The 18,903-nt window shown below is 45.7% G+C and overlaps 1 protein-coding gene across 4 annotated transcripts in view; it reads right to left on the bottom strand.

The window, feature by feature from the left end:
* LOC122932980 (biotin--protein ligase-like) overlaps window positions 1–17,271 on the bottom strand; it is a 176,383-nt gene extending 159,112 nt beyond the window's left edge. Inside the window, exons 1-4 of one of the 4 annotated variants that reach the window (XM_044287682.1) lie at window positions 17,231–17,271; window positions 10,920–11,266; window positions 7,655–7,798; window positions 3,239–3,401 (exon numbers count right to left, since the gene is read on the bottom strand). In XM_044287682.1, the coding sequence (XP_044143617.1) occupies window positions 3,239–3,401; window positions 7,655–7,798; window positions 10,920–11,144 (532 nt within the window). In that variant the 5' untranslated portion in view covers window positions 11,145–11,266; window positions 17,231–17,271. Of the gene's footprint in view, window positions 1–3,238; window positions 3,402–7,654; window positions 7,799–10,919; window positions 11,270–14,199; window positions 14,305–16,018; window positions 16,147–17,230 lie in introns of those variants that run through there. The other 3 variants (XM_044287683.1, XM_044287685.1, XM_044287684.1) reach the window with 3 other exon arrangements.
* Between the last annotated feature and the right edge of the window lie 1,632 nt (window positions 17,272–18,903).

Here is an 18,903-nt window from a genome sequence, read left to right on the forward strand (position 1 = left end):
TCATCCAGTGGTCGGTCAAAAAAACTTCCATGGAAAGAAAGTTCCTAGAAGGTTTGCTTGTCCATCACCCGGTTTCATCGAAAGTGTATGGCCAATATGGAGCGAAGCGCGTACAGCCTTGTCTGTGACATGGTCAACTGCTGTCCACCCATCAACCAATTTCTATCTAATGTGTATGGCCTCCTTAGAGTCCGCGTGGTGGAAAAGTGATAAAATCTCTGACCGTTCTGCATGGTTACTTCCCTGCTGTCTCCAACCTCAACATCCCGAGCAATGGTGTTCGTGGTCCGCATGTGGCAGTACTGAGATGTTTACCCGTCCAGGGCTTTTTGCTATATGTTGTTTGATTACCAGCTGCTGCACAATTACAGCAATTTGCATGAGGATATCAGGATCTAGGTCCTCCACAGGTAATTATAGACCAGTTAGATTAACTTCTGTTGTGAGGAAAGGTTTTAAGGACTCTTAAAGGACTATATACAGGAGTATGTGACTGTAAATAATAGTATAAGTGATAACCAGCATGGGTTTACCAAGGACAGAAGTGGTCAGACTAACCTGATTTTTTTTTTTTTTGAGGAGGTGAGTAGAAGCCTGGACAGAGGGGCGGCTGTGGATGTAGTGAGGTCACTAGTAGCCTGGACAGAGGGGCGGCTGTGGATGTAGTGAGGTGAGTAGTAGTCTGGACAGAGGGGCGGCTGTGGATGTAGTGAGGTCACTAGTAGCCTGGACAGAGGGGCGGCTGTGGATGTAGTGAGGTCACTAGTAGCCTGGACAGAGGGGCGGCTGTGGATGTAGTGAGGTCACTAGTAGCCTGGACAGAGGGGCGGCTGTGGATGTAGTGAGGTCACTAGTAGCCTGGACAGAGGGGCGGCTGTGGATGTAGTGAGGTCACTAGTAGCCTGGACAGAGGGGCGGCTGTGGATGTAGTGAGGTCACCAGTAGCCTGGACAGAGGGGCGGCTGTGGATGTAGTGAGGTCACTAGTAGCCTGGACAGAGGGTCGGCTGTGGATGTAGTGAGGTGAGTAGTAGCCTGGACAGAGGGGCGGCTGTGGATGTAGTGAGGTCACCAGTAGCCTGGACAGAGGGGCGGCTGTGGATGTAGTGAGGTCACCAGTAGCCTGGACAGAGGGGCGGCTGTGGATGTAGTGAGGTCACTAGTAGCCTGGACAGAGGGGCGGCTGTGGATGTAGTGAGGTCACTAGTAGCCTGGACAGAGGGGCGGCTGTGGATGTAGTGAGGTGAGTAGTAGCCTGGACAGAGGGGCGGCTGTGGATGTAGTGAGGTCACTAGTAGCCTGGACAGAGGGGCGGCTGTGGATGTAGTGAGGTCACTAGTAGCCTGGACAGAGGGGCGGCTGTGGATGTAGTGAGGTCACCAGTAGCCTGGACAGAGGGGCGGCTGTGGATGTAGTGAGGTCACTAGTAGCCTGGACAGAGGGGCGGCTGTGGATGTAGTGTTTCTGGATTTTGCAAAGGCTTTTGATACTGTCCCTCATAGACGTTTAATAGGTAAAGTAAGGTCTATAGGCTTGGAAAGTATAGTTTGTAATTGGATTGAAAACTGGCTGAAGGACCGTGTCCAGAGAGTTGTGGTCAATGATTCCTATTCAGAATGGTCCCAGGTTATAAATGGTGACCCCAAGGTTCAGTGCTGGACCCTCTATTATTTATTCCAGTATTTAGCCTATTCTCAGGAATGATTATTTTTGCCAAATCCTTTTGTCCTCCTGGGAAATAAGCCGCCACCACAAGTGTCCGGCAGCGGCTTTCTCCTCTCTCCCCATGGATATATGTATGGGGGAGCCAGAAGAGATAGCCAATGTATATGACCGCCCTATAGCCGAGATATCACCTACGGCAATCAGCTTTATAGTCCTGTATCTCTTTATGTAATGACTACTTCATCTGTATCACAGGAATGGATAAGGGACTTGTTTTCGTCACTTTTGCTTTTACTTGCTCTGCATCGGCCATTTGTGTTTTTAGTGTGGATTCAATGCTTTGTCCCTCTACGGTCCTTCCCTGTGCGGCGGGTGGTCGGGAGCTCAGGGAAAAGCAGTGAAGGGGCCACTATGCCGAATCACTGCTGAGTCCTCTTAATTCCCAGGATAGATGGTGGTCCCATAGGTCAGTCCTCATGATTATAACGTGATGGATTATCCTACTGATAGGTCATCCATTTCCCAGATATTAGTGTGCTGCACTTTCCCAGTGTACCTGTCCTTTCAAAAAACATTTGAGATAGCAAAGGCTTTATAAGACGGGTATTCCCTGTAAAATGGTTTTCCGGGACTTTTTTAAGCCCCTGCACCCCTCCTTCCGGTAGTTTCTGTGAATAGATCTAGACTTACCTGCATCCCAACCATTCGGGGTCCTTGGCTCCTAAGCTGTCTTCACCAGACTCATGGTTGCTGCGTGGACACGGTCAAATGCACTGCTGAAGCCATTGATTGGTCTCAGTGGTGATATGTTCCCACTGGAGTACTGCTTGAGGAAATGTCAGTGGTGCAGCAGCAGGACCCAGAAGAGTGGTGCAGATAGCCTGGGAGCCACAGAGCCCAAATGGAGCGGCAAGGAGTAGATCTCTTCACAGGTTCCACTGGAGAGCGATGAGGGACATTTAAAAAAAAAATATCCTGGACAACCCCTTGAAACCACAGATGTTACCTACATGCCAACAGTCTAGATTTTGCCAGGACTATTCCAGGAACCGGAACAAGGGGTTGGCAAATCTCACCCAAAATTGCATGATCCTGGTTGTTTTGGAGGTTCCTGGGTCAAGTTTGATCTTTTTGGCATACAGAACTAACAACCTAAACAGGTATCTTACCACCTTGCCGAGAGGGTCTAGGCTCCCGGTAGACTTCTCCTTGGACAGGGTGACCGCTCCTAGGAATTTTCTCAGAAACAGACCCCGGGACATACTAAACACAATCATCTGACCGGAATATTTCTGAGTAACTGTAGTATAAGATTAGTAGACAGAGGACCACTGTGCGGAGCTCGCACTGCACCCACAGGAGGGTCATCTGATTCACTGCCCAGAATAGAAACCTTCTGGTATCAGAAAATGCTGCGTTCTCATGTTAATGTGTTTAAGTACATGAAGTGAGAAGAAAGCAGCAGCTACCAATTCACTTGCAACCCGTGAGGGCTGAGGTAAAAGTGGTGCCTCGGGTCCCCCTGCCATCATCAATTGCTTTAGACCTGACTAGTTAGGAGGACAGGAGCTTACAGGTTATCTTCTGAGGAAGTGATCCATTGTCCATCTGCAGGCGATCTTCCATGAATGCTATACCCAGCTCGCTGAAGTTATCTACGCTCGCTTCCGCCAGTAACCTTGAAGAGTCTCCATGGTACAGAGCCAGAGGTAAACAGTATTCAGAGAGCTTCTGGACCTAGCAGAAGAACGGGAAGAAGAACCTTGTGAGATTAGGACATCTAGTAAAACGTGAAAGGGAGAGCATGCCACATATGATAACTAGTGCGGCGCTATGGAGGATTGGCATGCAAGATACCATAGTGTTCACAGATGGCACATGCTAACATATACACGGGTTAGGCGCAGCGATGGCTAACCTCCGGCACTCCAGCTGGGGTGAAACTATGACTCCCAGCATGCTCCACTCATTTCTATGGAGTTCTGAGAACAGCCAAGCCAGTGTAGATCTTGGGAGTCGTAGTTTTATCACAGCCGGAGTGCCGAAGGTTAGCCATCAGAGCGTTAGGGTCTGTTCACACAGCGGAAACATTTGCTGCGGCAAAAATCTGGGTCTGACCTTCAGATTTTAGCCTTAAGGACCAGGCTTAGGCAAGTCCAAGAGAGGCGGTATGTTAGTGTTAGGGACCCATCTGCGGAAGCCACCTTGACACCTGGTAGATGGGCCCGACACACGTTTGATCAAAAATGTGCGCTAAGAGCTTCCATTTTTCCATTTATAGTAGGTATAATACCACTTTAATTTAGAATGATCCCCATTTCTCAGCTTTACTGCTTATATGTGTAAAGTTGTGCTGCCATTTTTTTTTATATCAGCCTTAAGGACCAGTAATATTTTCTCCCTTTTTGTCCCAGCAGTGCTAACTTTTTAATTTTTTCTTCTATATTTTTTTATTTTGTGCGATTAGTGGTAGTTTTTTTTTTTTTTTTTTAGGAACCATTTTGGGGTATATATAGTGTATCAAATAACTTTTATTATTTTATTTTTAGTGGATGATTTTGTGGATTTTTTTGTGTGGTAAAAATATCATAATTTTATTATGTGGGTCCATACAGTGATTATAATACCACATTTCTATATATTTTTACAGTTTTTTTCTCTCCTCCTCCAGACTGGCGGAGGGGGCAGCTTTAACTGCTCATATCTCTGGTTTGGTACCAGTTACAGATATGGGCTTTGTATTGATTGAAAGCTGGCATTCCAAAGCTTTCATACAATAGCAGAATTACAGCAATATGTTTAGATATCAGCAGCTAAAGCCGCCATTCCACTTCTGCACGAGCTGAGCCCGTGTAGAACAGTTAAGTACTTTTCCTACTGCCCGAGCTGAGTTCGTGTAGAACAGTTAGGTGGTTAAAGGGGATATGCCATGATTGAGGTAAAAAAAACTGTATATAGTACACAACAATCTCTGTCTAATAAAGCTAGAACCAGCCCTGTACCTCACATGGATCCAGAGATCTCCTCATTAATTGCTGCTATTGTTCTGCTAGATTTATTTCAGACTGTCAGCTCAGGGGGGGCATGTCCTTTCTGCTGCAGGTCTTTCCCTGTACCTGCCACCTCTTCTAACAGAAGATAAGGCTTGTGACAGTTGAAGATTTAAACTGAGCGTGTGCGACCACCTCAGCGAGATGGACAAAAACAAACAAAAAAAAAGGAAAAGAACAAACAGCAGGTGGCGCTATACAGATACATTTCATTGAATAGCTCAGTGGCTGTTCTAAATGTTTTAATAACATGCAATTAGAAAAGTATTCAGATCCAGGTGCTGGTCTGAAAAAGGTAGAATATTTTTTGTGGTCCAACCCCTTTAAACGATACCCTTCTAAGTATCAACTGAGAGCAAAAGGCAATGCAGGCAGTAGGATGGGTGTAGCTAGAGGGTGCTGGATGGGAAATTGTGCTATGTGCTGGGTGCCAAAAACACATATTGGCAGGGGTATTCAGATACAAGCAAGGGCACCAAACTGAGTCCACCCAGGTGATGGAAGTCCTAGCTAAGGGCAGTATCATGTATCTCAGGAATCACTGTATGCGTGAAGGTAACGTGAGAGCTTCTCAGCCTGAAATCATATTCTCCTGATCAAGTTCCCGTTCTGCAACTAATTGCATCCTCCATAACCAATAAGGTCAGGACATGAGATGTAGAACAACCAAAACAAGGACTGGGTAACCTGATCAAAGCCCTGTTATGTCGCATGGCAGCCCAGGTACAAGAGACGCTTCCCGTGCACTCAGGCTAGAAGGTAAACAAGGACCAGACCTTCCTGAGACATGAGCATCAAAGTGGAGGAAGCTAGCCTTGCCCCAAACAAGAGGCTCCATTCAAAGACCATTGTGTCCTGAGAAGGCTTCCCCGGGCGGGACGGATCATCACACACAGCGGCTGCTTTGTACCATAAGGACACAATGGAGGCAGACCATACCAATAGTATAAGCAATCTAATGGTCATATGCTCAAGCCATTGGTATCGCCACAAATTGTATATTTTATTTTTTACCAATTCCATCCCGATTAGGAATATTTTCAGCTTCCCGCTGCACTGTATGCAATATTAAATGGAGGCAAAAAACAAGTCCTCATATGACTACATGAAATGAAAAATAAAAAGGTTATGGCTCCGGGAAGGCAGGGAGTAAAAAACAAATACAATTTTTTTTTAACTGCATTAGGAGGGCTTAATGCAAATCAACAGAGCAAGCCATGTACAGTAAGGACTACAGAGGGAATTCAGCTCTGAAGTCGGAGGAATTGTGAATGCAGTGCTAGAGTATAATACAGACTCTAACTCAAGTTCAACCCAAGTAAAAGTAATGTAATGTATGTATAAAGCAACTCCACCAGCAGAATAGTGGGTGCAGCTCTGCAGTATAATACAGGATGTAACGCAGGATCAGTACAGGATAAGTAATGTGATGTATGTACACAGTGACTGCACCAGCAGAATAATGAGTGCAGCTCTGGAGTATAATACAGGATGTAACTCAGGATCAGTACAGGATAAGTATTGTAATGTACACAGTGACTGCACCAGCAGAATAGTGAGTGCAGCTCTGAAGTATAATACAGGATGTAACTCAGGATCAGTACAGAAGAAGTAATGTAATGTATGTACACAGTGACTGCACCAGCAGAATAGTGAGTGCAGCTCTGGAGTATAATACAGGATGTAACTCAGGATCAGTACAGGATAAATAATGTATGTACACAGTGACTGTACCAGCAGAATAGTGAGTGCAGCTCTGGAGTATAATACAGGATGTAACTCAGGATCAGTACAGGATAAGTAATGTAATGTATGTACACAGTGACTGCACCAGTAGAATAGTGAGTGCAGCTCTGGAGTATAATACAGGATGTAACTCAGGATCAGTACAGGATAAGTAATGTAATGTATGTACACAGTGACTGCACTAGCAGAATAGTGAGTGCAGCTCTGGAGTATAATACAGGATGTAACTCAGGATCAGTACAGGATAAGTAATGTAATGTATGTACACAGTGACTGCACCAGTAGAATAGTGAGTGCAGCTCTGGAGTATAATACAGGATGTAACTCAGGATCAGTACAGGATAAGTAATGTAATGTATGTACACAGTGACTGCACTAGCAGAATAGTGAGTGCAGCTCTGGAGTATAATACAGGATGTAACTCAGGATCAGTACAGGATAAGTAATGTAATGTATGTACACAGTGACTGCACCAGTAGAATAGTGAGTGCAGCTCTGGAGTATAATACAGGATGTAACTCAGGATCAGTACAGGATAAGTAATGTAATGTATGTACACAGTGACTGCACTAGCAGAATAGTGAGTGCAGCTCTGGAGTATAATACAGGATGTAACTCAGGATCAGTACAGGATAAGTAATGTAATGTATGTACACAGTGACTGCACCAGCAGAATAGTGAGTGCAGCTCTGGAGTATAATACAGGATGTAACTCAGGATCAGTACAGAATAAGTCAGCGATGGCTAACCTCCGGTACTCCAGCTGTGGTAAAACTACAACTCCCAATATGCACATTTGCTTGGCTGTTCTCAGAATTCCATGAATGGAGCATGCTGGGAGTCGTAGTTTCACCACAGCTGGAGTTCCGGAGGTTATCCCAAAAAGGGATAAGTGATGCATGTATGTTCACGGTGACAACGTTTGATGTAGATTCATTCTATACGGTGAACTTGCCCGTTAAATAATGAATTTTGCATCTGATGAACACATTGTACACGGTCAGTTACGCCATTTATTACCAGGCGCTTCATATCAATAATCATCCCATATAAATGGCGTAAGATGATTTTCGGATCCCTGTCCCTGTTCTTCTATGTTTACATGAGGTTTGGATTTACAGGTTTACACAACACCAGGGATGGGAAGAGAAGACAAAGGATCTGAGTATTTGGGGGGGAGGAGGGGCGGGTCACCTTTTTGGGAGAGTGCGAAGCAGCTGATAAGGTTTCACTGGGTAATGAAGCGCTCTCTGTAATAAAGGCGATCCTCCTGACTCCGAGATGACTATCACTGCGGGGGCTCAGCAACAGGCTCCACTTGTTCAGATCTTCAAAGAGCTGCAAAAAGAGACATGGGAAATGAGAGGTAATGGAAGCCAAAGTCAATACCGTAAAGAGGATGAGCCCTCCATAATATACACTGTGTGCGTGCTGCATCAGACATCATACACCTGCGCTTCTAACCACACATCACGCTGCTGCATGCTACCACGGTGCCCACCTGTGGCCCCTGGACTTGGAAGTGGAGCAAAAGTCAGCAGTAGACTACAGGTGGAAAATCAATAGGCTATCACTGCTGTGCTGAAACTGATCCATTTTGCTCTTTCAGGAAACTGTCAGCAAGTTGCTGTTGATGGATTCGACGTTACTGCTCTGTAAATCCATTCACCATTATAATTCCAGATCTGTCAGGAGCAGCAAGCAATGAGCGCTTGAAAATACAGGCCAAATGCGTTTGCAATAAAGGTCCAGCTGGATTGTTTCCAGTTGGGGGCGTGTCCCTACAGTCTGATATTATCCAATCAGTGCTGTCAGTGTCAGTCTGTGCAGGGACAGACCCCCAACTGGTAACACCCAGCTGGGCCTCCATTGCACACTGCTAGTAATTCATTCATAAACTTCTAGCAGGAATAATAGAGGAATGTCACAACATACAGTCATAAGAACAGATGCGACTACTGAGGGATTCTGATACTATGTCCCCTTCTGATCTCTGTAAGGTGTTATGCATGATGTCATTAAATGCATAGTACAACACTGCACCCCGAATGACGTCAGAAGAAGACATGATGTCATCGGAATCTCTCAGTAGTGCAGCCTCAGGGTTTGGACCTGCAATTTGTAACGTAAACTAAAGAGGTCTCTAAAGAAGGGCTGTCCCCGCTCCTGACAAATCCTATTCAGTATAGATAACGACAGCACTCCTAGTGCATAGGTGATGGGTGCACGCCCCCTGGGAAAGAGGCCAGCTTTCCCATAACCACCTGACAATCCAAAAAGAAGGAAGAGCCTTTGTCAAGCTCTTTGGCCAAAACGTTGCATCTGGAATAAACACCAGCATCAGACAGGACGTGCAATCCTCCCGACATGTCTGTTTTAGTAACTACTTGCATTCCCGAAGGAATAACAATTCTGGAGCATCAATTCTTCTGACTCTATGTCGTGCCGATCCTCTATTATTCCTACTAGACGTTCATGAATCAAATACTAGCAGTTTGTAAAGGAGGTCCGGCCGGGAGTTACCAGTTGTGGGTTGTGCTCCTCCACAGTCCGACACAGGCAGCACTGATTGGATAGTGTCAGACTGTGCAGGGACACGCCCCCCAACTGGTAAGCCCCAGCTGGACCTATAGTGCAAACATTAGCAATTCATTCATGCCGTTTCTCTACTATTCCTGCTAGACATTTATGAATCAAGTAGTAGCAGTTTGCAATGGAGGTCTGGCCGGGAGTTAGGGTCCATTAACACGTCCGTAAGTTGCGCATCCGTAAAACATGGACACCTGCACAGAGTTAGGGTCCATTAACACGTCCGTAAGTTGCGCATCCGCAAAACATGGACACCTGCAATGTGCGATCCGCAATTTGCGGTCCGCACATCGCAGACACTATAATAGAAAATGCCTTTACTGGTCCGCAATTGCGGACAAGAATAGGACATGTTCTATTTTTTTCAGGAACGGAATTGCGGATCCCGAAAAAGCAAATGCGGATCCCAGAAAAGCGGATTCGCATTCATTCCAGCCCTATTGAAAGTGAATGGGTCCGCAAATTGCGGAATGAATGCGGACCCAAATTACGGACGTGTGAATGGACCCTTACCAGTTGTGGGTTGTGCCCCTCCACAGTCCAACACAGGCAGTACTGATTGGATAGTGTCAGACTGTACAGGGACACGCCCCCCAACTGGTAAAAGACCCAGCTGGACCTATATTGCAAACATTGGCAGTTCATTCATAAATTTCTAGTAGGAATAATAATGGGATCTATAACATATATAATCTAGAATTGTTATTCTTTGGGGAATGCAAGTAGTTACTAAAACAGACATGTCAGGAGAGAGGACAGCTCCTCTTTAAAGGGGTAGTCCGGTCAGACGGAAAGATAGCGCAATATATTTGTTCCCAGTTACTTTCCATACTCAGTTTTGGCTGTGACTCCCCCTTCATCTGCTGATCATGTGATCTTCCCTCAGGCTGGCCCCGCCCCCTTGGAACATGCCAGTCATTCGAACAAAACTATTTCTTTGGGGGAGTTTTTTAAAGTTTTTACGCCACAAAACTAGCGTTAAAAAGTTGTAACTTAGGGCACACGCCCCAGTTGCGAAGTGATGTGTAAAGGGGTGTGACTTAACGGGAGGGGCGGAGCATCCCACAGCCCGCCAGATTTACTCTAATTTGCGCCAGAAATTACAGGTCAAGTCTACGCTTAAATTTTAATTTCTGGCACCCGGAGGGCCACCGAAATAACCAATTTATTAAGAGGAATTCCTCTTAATAAATTAGGTACATCTCCCTCCGGCGAGGTCTTGCTAAATCCCCCCCCCCCCCTCCCCATTGTGTCTACAGCACATGCACTCTGTATGCCTGTAAGCTGGGAGTTACCAGTTGGGGGCGTGTCCTTGTACAGTATGATACTGGTAGAACTGCAGGGACACGCCCCTAAATTACCGCCATGTTCCTTCTATGGGGGCGGGGCAAGTCAGAGAAGAAATCACAAGACCGGAAAAAAAAACACTGTATTAATTTCTTGTATAATGAAAAGAAAACACATACTGCTCTGTCACTTTAGCGCACCCCTTTAAGTGGTTCTCAACTTTTTTATGCAGACAGCAAGCAGAGATCTTGAAAATTCCGAGCAATCAAAACAAAATATGTTACAAAGTCGTGCAATTTTTCATGGTTAAAGGTGATTTATGCAAAACTGCAAACTACAGACATATTGGTGCATGCATATCTCAGGGCATCATAGCTAATTTAAAGAGGCAGTCCCATGGTAAACCTTTATGGCTCATCTAGCATTTGAGAGGTCCTGTGACCCCAATTTGTCGATTCTGCTCACCAAAGAAGTCATGGGAACCACATTCTTCTGAAAGGTGAGGGTCCACCCCCCCCCCTTATTATCATCATCAGAGGAATAGTCCTTTAACACATCAGAGATTTAAAGAGGCCTGAAGTACCTGGCGGTTGTCAATGAAGAAGGCTTTGTTGCCCACTCTTAGGCACAGCTTTTCCTCCCCGGGCCCTTGTCGTCCACTATGGATCTTTCTCCCGCGTTCCTGATCGTGGCTGCAAAAAGTGAAGGAGCTGGTCCTGTGGAAGCGGCCGACACAGTGCCTGATCAGTACGGCGTAGCGGGATCGGAAGCGCAGCCACAAATACACGTAGCAGAGGGTTATGAGCATGACGGTCGCTGACTTGAAAGATGGAGGCGGGCAAACACAGCCATTAACTCAGAGATCCCACATAGGTGTGAAAGGTTGGGGGGCCCTGAAGATAAATCCCCCTTATGTCCAGAATGAAATTCCTACTTTATAGAAAAAAATAAAATAAAAAACATAAAAGTAAAACAATGAAAAACCAATGTCAAAGTCAGAAGTCTGTATGAGCCGCGCCGAACCAGGAGCCCAAAAAACTGATTGATTTTTATTTTATTTTTTGTAAATAGGCCCAAAATTCTGCACAGATTAAGGGTCCATTCACACGTCCGTTGTTTCTTTCCTGATCTGTTCCGTTTTTTGCGGAACATATCTGGACAAGTTGCATACCCATTCATTTTCAATGGGTCCTGAAAAAAATAAATCGGACAGCACAATGTCCGATTTTTTTCAGGACCCATTGAAAATGAATGGGTACGCAACTGGTCCAGATCTGTTCCGCAAAAAACGGAACAGATCAGGAGAAAAAAACAACGGACGTGTGAATGGACCCTAAAGGGCATCTGTCAGCAGTTTTGTAGCTATGACACTGGCTAACCTGCTACATGTGCGCTTGGCAGCTGAAGGCATCTGTGTTGGTCCCATGTTCACACGTGCCCGCATTGCTGAGAAAAATGATGTTTTATTATATGCAAATGAGCCTCTAGGAGCAACGGGGGCGTTGTCATTACACCTAGAGGCTCTGCTCTCTCTGCAACTGCTGCGTCCTCCGAATTTTCATTGACATGGCCAGGTGTGATCACTTTCGCAGTACCTGATCTTGTCAATTAAAGTGCAGAGGGCGCGGCAGCTGCAGAGAGAGCAGAACCTCTAGGTGTAATGGTAACGCCCCCGTTGCTCCTAGAGGCTCATTTGCATATATTAGAACATCATTTTTCTCAGCAATGCGGGCACGTGTGAACATGGGACCAACACAGATGTCTTCAGCTGCCAAGTGCACATGTAACAGGTCAGCCGGTGTCATAGGTACAAAACTGCTGACAGATGCCCTTTAGGCCTCTTGCCCACGACCGTATGGATTTTTCAGTATTTTGCGGTCCACAAAAAACGGATCCGCAAAAAATACAGATGACGTCCATGTACATTCCGTATTTTGCGGAACGGAACATCTGGCTCCTGATAGAACAGTCCTATCCTTGTCCGTTATGTGGACAATAATAGGACATGTTCTATCTTTGAACAGCCTCATGCACACGACCATTGGGTGTTTTGCGGTCCACAAATTGCGGATTCGCACAACACGGAAGGTGGCCGCGTGCGTTCCGCAATTTGCAGAACAGCGCGGACAGCCATTAATATAACTGCCTATTCTTTTCCGCAAAACGGACAAGAAAAGGACAGGTTATGTTTTTTTTTGCGGACCACGGAACGGAGCAACGGATGCAGAAAGCACACTGAGTGCTGTCCGCATCTTTTGCGGCCCCATTGAAGTGAAAGGTTCCGCATCCAAGCTCGGATGCGGACCAAAACAACGGTCGTGTGCATGAGGCCTTATTCTCTGTGACGGTTCATTGACACGTCCGTATGAATGCGGAACTGTGTGGACCCATTCATTTCAATGGGACCGCAAATGATGCGGACAGCACACCGCGCGTAGATCCGTTCTGCGGCCCCGCAAAAAAAGATAGATCATGTCCTATTCTTGTTCGCAGCCACGGACAAGAATAGGCAAATCTATCAGAAGGTCGGCCATGTGAGGTCCGTAAAATGCGGAACGCACATGGCCAGTATCCGTGTTTTGCGGATCTGTAATTTGCAGACCACAAAACACTTGAGGACATGTGAATGGACCCTCACACTGCTCCAAATTCCCTGCTTCCCTTCACAGAGGATAGGTCATCAGATTGGTGGAAGTCCAATACCCAGCACCCCCAGCAATCAGCTGTTCAGGAGTAGTTCCAGCCCATTGTGTAGTGGACGGAGCTGGTAACTGCAGTGCTGCTCCCATTAAAGTGAATAACGCAGCTCCATCCACTACACAATGGATGGAGAAAGGTTATCAGTTGATGTAGAAACCCTTTAAAATTAAACGATACATTTCTGTTTGTTCACAGCCACCACTAGGGGGAGCCTCGGGAGCTTCCTGCATACAGCTCATCCCCTGAATTCAATACTAAAGCAGCATGCTCCCCCTTGTGGTGGCTGAAAGTAAACCATTTTAGGTCTACACAAGTTGAATCATGGACCTAAAACAACGTCATTTTAAAAGATGACGTTTCAATTTTAAGATGATGGCCTGTATGAACTACCCTTGTTTATATGTCCTATTAGGGCATATGAATGTCACAGAAGGTGGTCACTGCATTTTTTGGGTGGGCTCTCATTCTTAGGGTACACATGAACGTGTAAAGGCTTTGTTGCTATCCCTCTGTATGTGCATGCTTTCAATCCCTTTGTGGTCCCCTATACAGCATAGAGTCCCCTATGGGGTCCAAGGTTTAGATAGTTTGCGTTGAGCTCCCTCTAGAGGTGGCTGCAGGTAGAGAGAATGTTATTATTACCTCTACGTCTACGCAGGGGATTTGGAGTTTTGTATTAAAAAAAATACAAAAAACACAGAGCACTGATTGCTATAAAGGGGTCCCCCAACTGTATATGGAAGACACCACTAATCTTTGAGAATAGATCAGGACTCAAGAGAAAATATACAATTTATCAGCCCATTTCCTGGCAAAATCCCACAGTATAAGTGTCGCTCCTCCAGCCTGCACTTCTCTGCTCCGAGGACGATGTTTACCGAGGGCGGGTATACCCAGTACACCAGGGGCCACACAATGGTCTGTCCAGGGGTCAGCAGCAATGATTGCTACATCACTGCATGCTGCACACATCACACCGGTTATCCAGGTGCTCGTTACTTCAATAAGGTTAGATATGATAAATGCACACAGGAGCGTAGCTGGGGGGGCAGGCAGTGCAGGTGCCAAGGATGCCAAATCCTGGGGGGCCACAATGCAATTAGATACAGGGCTGACTGCCCTAGGTGATCTCAAGCATGCACTTTAAAGAGACAGCAACATACACAATCACAGCGCTCCATGTAGAAACCAAAGCTGTCCAATAGGAGTCTCTGTGAATACCGAGCTGCCGATCACCTGCATACATGTGTGAAGGAGGCAGTGGTCTACGTCCGGGGGCTCTGCATCTGTAATGGGTGGAGGATGTGGAAACTGCAATAAAAACTAGGAGGCGATATGGATATCCTCTTTAAAAGCTAAGACCATTTTTACCTATAGCAATATCCTACAAATACAGTCACTATGTACATATATTACCTACCCTGTACTAATCCTGAAATATATCCTGTATTATACTCCAGAGCTGCACTCACTATTCTGCTGGTGGAGTCACTATGTACATACATTACTTATCCTGTACTGATCCTTAGTTACATCCTGTATTATACTCCAGAGCTGCACTCACTATTCTGCTGGTGGAGTCACTGTGTACATACATTACTTATCCTGTACTGATCCTGAGTTACATCATAAGCAATACACCAGAGCTGTGCTCACCATTCTGCTGGTGGAGTCACTGTGTACATACATTACAGAGTGCAGCTCTGGAGTATAATACAGGATCTAACTCAGCATCAGTACAGGATAAGCAATGTAATGTAATGTATGTACACAGTGACTGCACCAGCAGAATAGTGAGTGCAGCTCTGGAGTATAATACAGGATGTAACTCAGGATCAGTACAGGATAAGTAATGTATGTACACAGTAACTGCACCAGCAGAATAGTGAGTGCAGCTCTGGAGTATAATACAGGATGTAACTCAGGATCAGTACAGGATAAGTAATGTAATGTATGTACACAGTGATTCCACCAGCAGAATAGTGAGTGCAGCTCTGGAGTACAATACAGGATGTAACTCAGGATCAGTACAGGATAAGGCTACTTTTACACTAGCGTTCTGAACGGATCCGATCATATTAATGCAGACGGAGGCTCCGTTCAGAACGGATCCGTCTGCATTAAATTGGCAAAAAAAAGCTAAGTGTGAAAATAGCCTCAGACGGATCCGTCCAGACTTTCAATGTAAAGTCAATGGGGGACGGATCCGCTTGAAGATTGAGCCATATTGTGGCATCTTCAAACGGATCCGTCCCCATTGACTTACATTGTAAGTCTGGACGGATCCGCACGCCTCCGCACGGCCAGGCGGACACCCGAACGCTGCAAGCAGCGTTCAGCTGTCCGCCTGTCCGTGCGGAGGCGAGCGGAGCGGAGGCTGAACGCCGCCAGACTGATGCAGTCTGAGCGGATCCGCATCCATTCAGACTGCATCAGGGCTGGACGGAAGCGTTCGGGTCCGCTCGTGAGCCCCTTCAAACGGAGCTCACGAGCGGACAGCCGAACGCTAGTGTGAAAGTAGCCTAAGTAATGTAATGTATGTACACAGTGACTCCACCAGCAGAATCGTGAATGCAGCTCTGCAGTATAATACAGGATGTAACTCAGGATCAGTACAGGATGAGTAATGTAATGTATGTACACAGTGACTGCACCAGCAGAATACTGAGTGCAGCTCTGGAGTATAATAGGATATAACTCAGGATCAGTACAGGATAAGTCATGTAATGTATGTACACAGTGACTCCACCAGCAGAATAGTGAGTGCAGCTCTGGAGTATAATACAGGATGTAACTCAGGATCAGTACAGGATAAGTAATGTAATGTATGTATACAGTGACTGCACCAGCAGAATAGTGAGTGCAGCTCTGGAGTAATACAGGATGTAACTAAGGATCAGCACAGTAATAGTATGTACAATATTTATAAAGTGAGTCCACTCTTTATGTAGATTATATCTTTATCTAATATAGTGGACATACCCCTATGGACGACGGAAGGTCTTATATGTAGACACATTTTGGGTATATATCTCGCCCATCAGACACACATTTACCAGCACCCAATTAACACAAATTGCAAATGTCTGGTACGAGTATACGTAAATGACAGGTATAACGTTGGGTGAGGTCTCCACGGTCACCATAACTTTAACCTTAATTTTTTCCATTTGAAGCTAAGACCCCTGCGGTTTGGGGGCTGCCTGCGCCTCTTCTCCCATAGAGGTCGGGGTAACAAGCCATTCTACCATGACTATCAAGCACCGTGGAGCACTGGGCTCACTATGAAGGAAAAAATGAATGAAAACCACCGGTAAATACGTGTCCACGATCCCTTCCCTTCTTCTACTTATCATTCATATCTGATATAAGAAAGGATATCTGTTTCTGGAAAAGTTGGGTGACAACCAATATGGCGTCCATTAGAGCTCCCGCCTCCCAGAAGAGAGGGGAAAAAAGATCATCCATCTTTACCGGACCCCTCTTTCTGTCTCTGCATAACAAGTTGTATCTGATCCTGGAAAAGCTGGGTGACCACCAGAGTCATAGCCCGGCTTCTCTTCACCGCAGGCAGTGATGCCCGAGCCCTCTATAGAAATACCCTGGTTTGGTGGCACCCGGTACTCAGGGCACATGCCACGCCATGCCCCTTTAAGTCCCTGACAACGAGTCCGTCCATCATTACAGGGTATCCCATAACCAGATGTGAAGGAGAACTTGCTGAATAGAATGTGTCACGACATACTGATACATTGTGACGACTGCTCTACTGTATCACGGTCTCCGGAATGTCACATTTGCCGTGTGTTTAGAAAAAAAAACTCTGACAACCTCTACAGCTTTGATGGCTTCCATATTGGTCGTCACCCAACTTTCCCATTAGAACAGAACTTCTGGACAGAAAAATAAAAAATTTAACAAGTTGCTAGATTTATTAATATTTTTTTCATTCTGGGAGGGATCTTTTTTTATAAATCTAAAATATTTTTAGAATATATTTTAATTGCATTGATTAACCAAACCCTTGCAGTATAATAGCACAGGAGGATAACCCTCAGTATCACCATACCAGGGAGCAGTGACACCCCTCCTGACCCCATGCAGAGGACTAGTACAGGGCAGCAGAGCAGAACATGCATGACAGGCGCCATTACAGGCTGGGTGACATCAGATACAACACAACAGACAACTCACATGCACTCCTATGGAGACTTGATAGTGAAACCAAACCTGAACCCGCCTACCAACCTTGCTTTGCTGTCAGTGGACACAAAAGCCAATCCGCGCTCTTGTCTCTTAACGAGGCTACCGGGCGTTGGGATAGGTGACTTCCGATTGGTAGATTTCTGACATGGTAAAAAAGCCTGTCTCCTGATTGGTTGACCCTGCCCAACCCATGCAAGGGAACCCGGAAGTTAAGACGAAGTGCTGGCAGCTGAGTTATGCTTTGAACTGTAAAACTTTATGAACAACAACAAAAATAAATAGAATAACGTTTTAGGCTTCCACAGGGTGGTGGGGCTGTAATTCAGTAACAATGAGTTAAAGGGAACCTTTTTGGTATAGAGCTGGGGACATGGGTTGCTAGATTGCCGCTAGCACATCCGCAATACCCAGTCCCTATAGCTCTGTGCTTTTATTGTGTAATAAAATCTATTTGATACATATGCAAATTCGCCTGAGATGAGTCCTGTATGTGAGATGAGTCAGGGATAGGACTCATCTCAGGTTAATTTGCATATGTATCAAATAGTTTTTTTTACACAATAAAAGCACACAGAGCTACGGGGACTGGTTATTGCGGACGTGCTAGCGGCCATCTAGCAACCCATGTCCTCAGCTCTATACCCAAAATCCCGGTGACAGGTTCCCTTTAAAGTTATGAGGCCAATGAATAGGGTGTCCCGCTGCTGTAGGTGTTCAGCTCTACTGCGCCACCACAGGAGAAATTAAGCATTACACTGTTTATATTTACATTTATGGAGTGTGTATGTCATGGGTCAGCAATAGGGATGAGCGAATCCATTATACTTTGTTTGAATACTGTACGGAGCGAGCACGCCGTACAGTATTCAAACGTTTCATCCGAATTTTGCAGTATTCAAAATGTTTCATCTGAAGTCGATTCGCTCATCCCTGGTCAGCAACTACAACTCTTAGTATGCTCTATTCTCTTCTATGGAGGTTTTGAGAACAGCAGAGCAAGTGTGCATGATGGGAGTTGTAGTTTCACAACAGCTGGAGTGCTGAAGCCTGGTCTATGTAGGTGAACAGTGAGGCAAATACCCTGAACCAACACTCACAAGGGTCAACGATTCTTAGAATTTGTTGCTGCCAAGACTTGAAGTAATTCCTTACCTGAGATACGAAGATGGATGTTTCCATTTTTAGATGTGTTTAAGGCCATTTTCACATTCAGATGCGTTTTTGCTGTCCGGTTTTGAGGTCCGGCATGGAATTTCAAAACCACAGCAAAATGCATCCGTTTGAATAATACAACCGGCTGCGTCTAGGGCTGAAACGATTACTCGACTGAATCAAGTAAAATTCGACCCAAAAAAAATCATTGATGCTAATTTTTTTGCATCGAGGATTCGTTTGTGTCACATGACCACGGAGCGGGAGTGAAGCGCTCCGTGGTCACCCGCCGGCCCGTATCGAGCTGCACTGGATCCTGACACATCGTCAGGTCATGGTGCACGTAAGCGCGCACTATGACCCGACGCTGTGTGACGTCAGGATCCAGTGCAGCGCGCGGAGAAGAAGAGGAAGGAGCTGTGGAGCGGCGCCCCTACAGGAAAGGTAAGTATTTTATTTCACTGGCGCTGGGGACATGGCACTGAAGGGGGACAGCCGATAATGGATGA

Source organism: Bufo gargarizans, chromosome 3 (genome assembly GCF_014858855.1).
Source record: "Bufo gargarizans isolate SCDJY-AF-19 chromosome 3, ASM1485885v1, whole genome shotgun sequence".
NCBI classification, from domain to species: domain Eukaryota; kingdom Metazoa; phylum Chordata; class Amphibia; order Anura; family Bufonidae; genus Bufo; species Bufo gargarizans.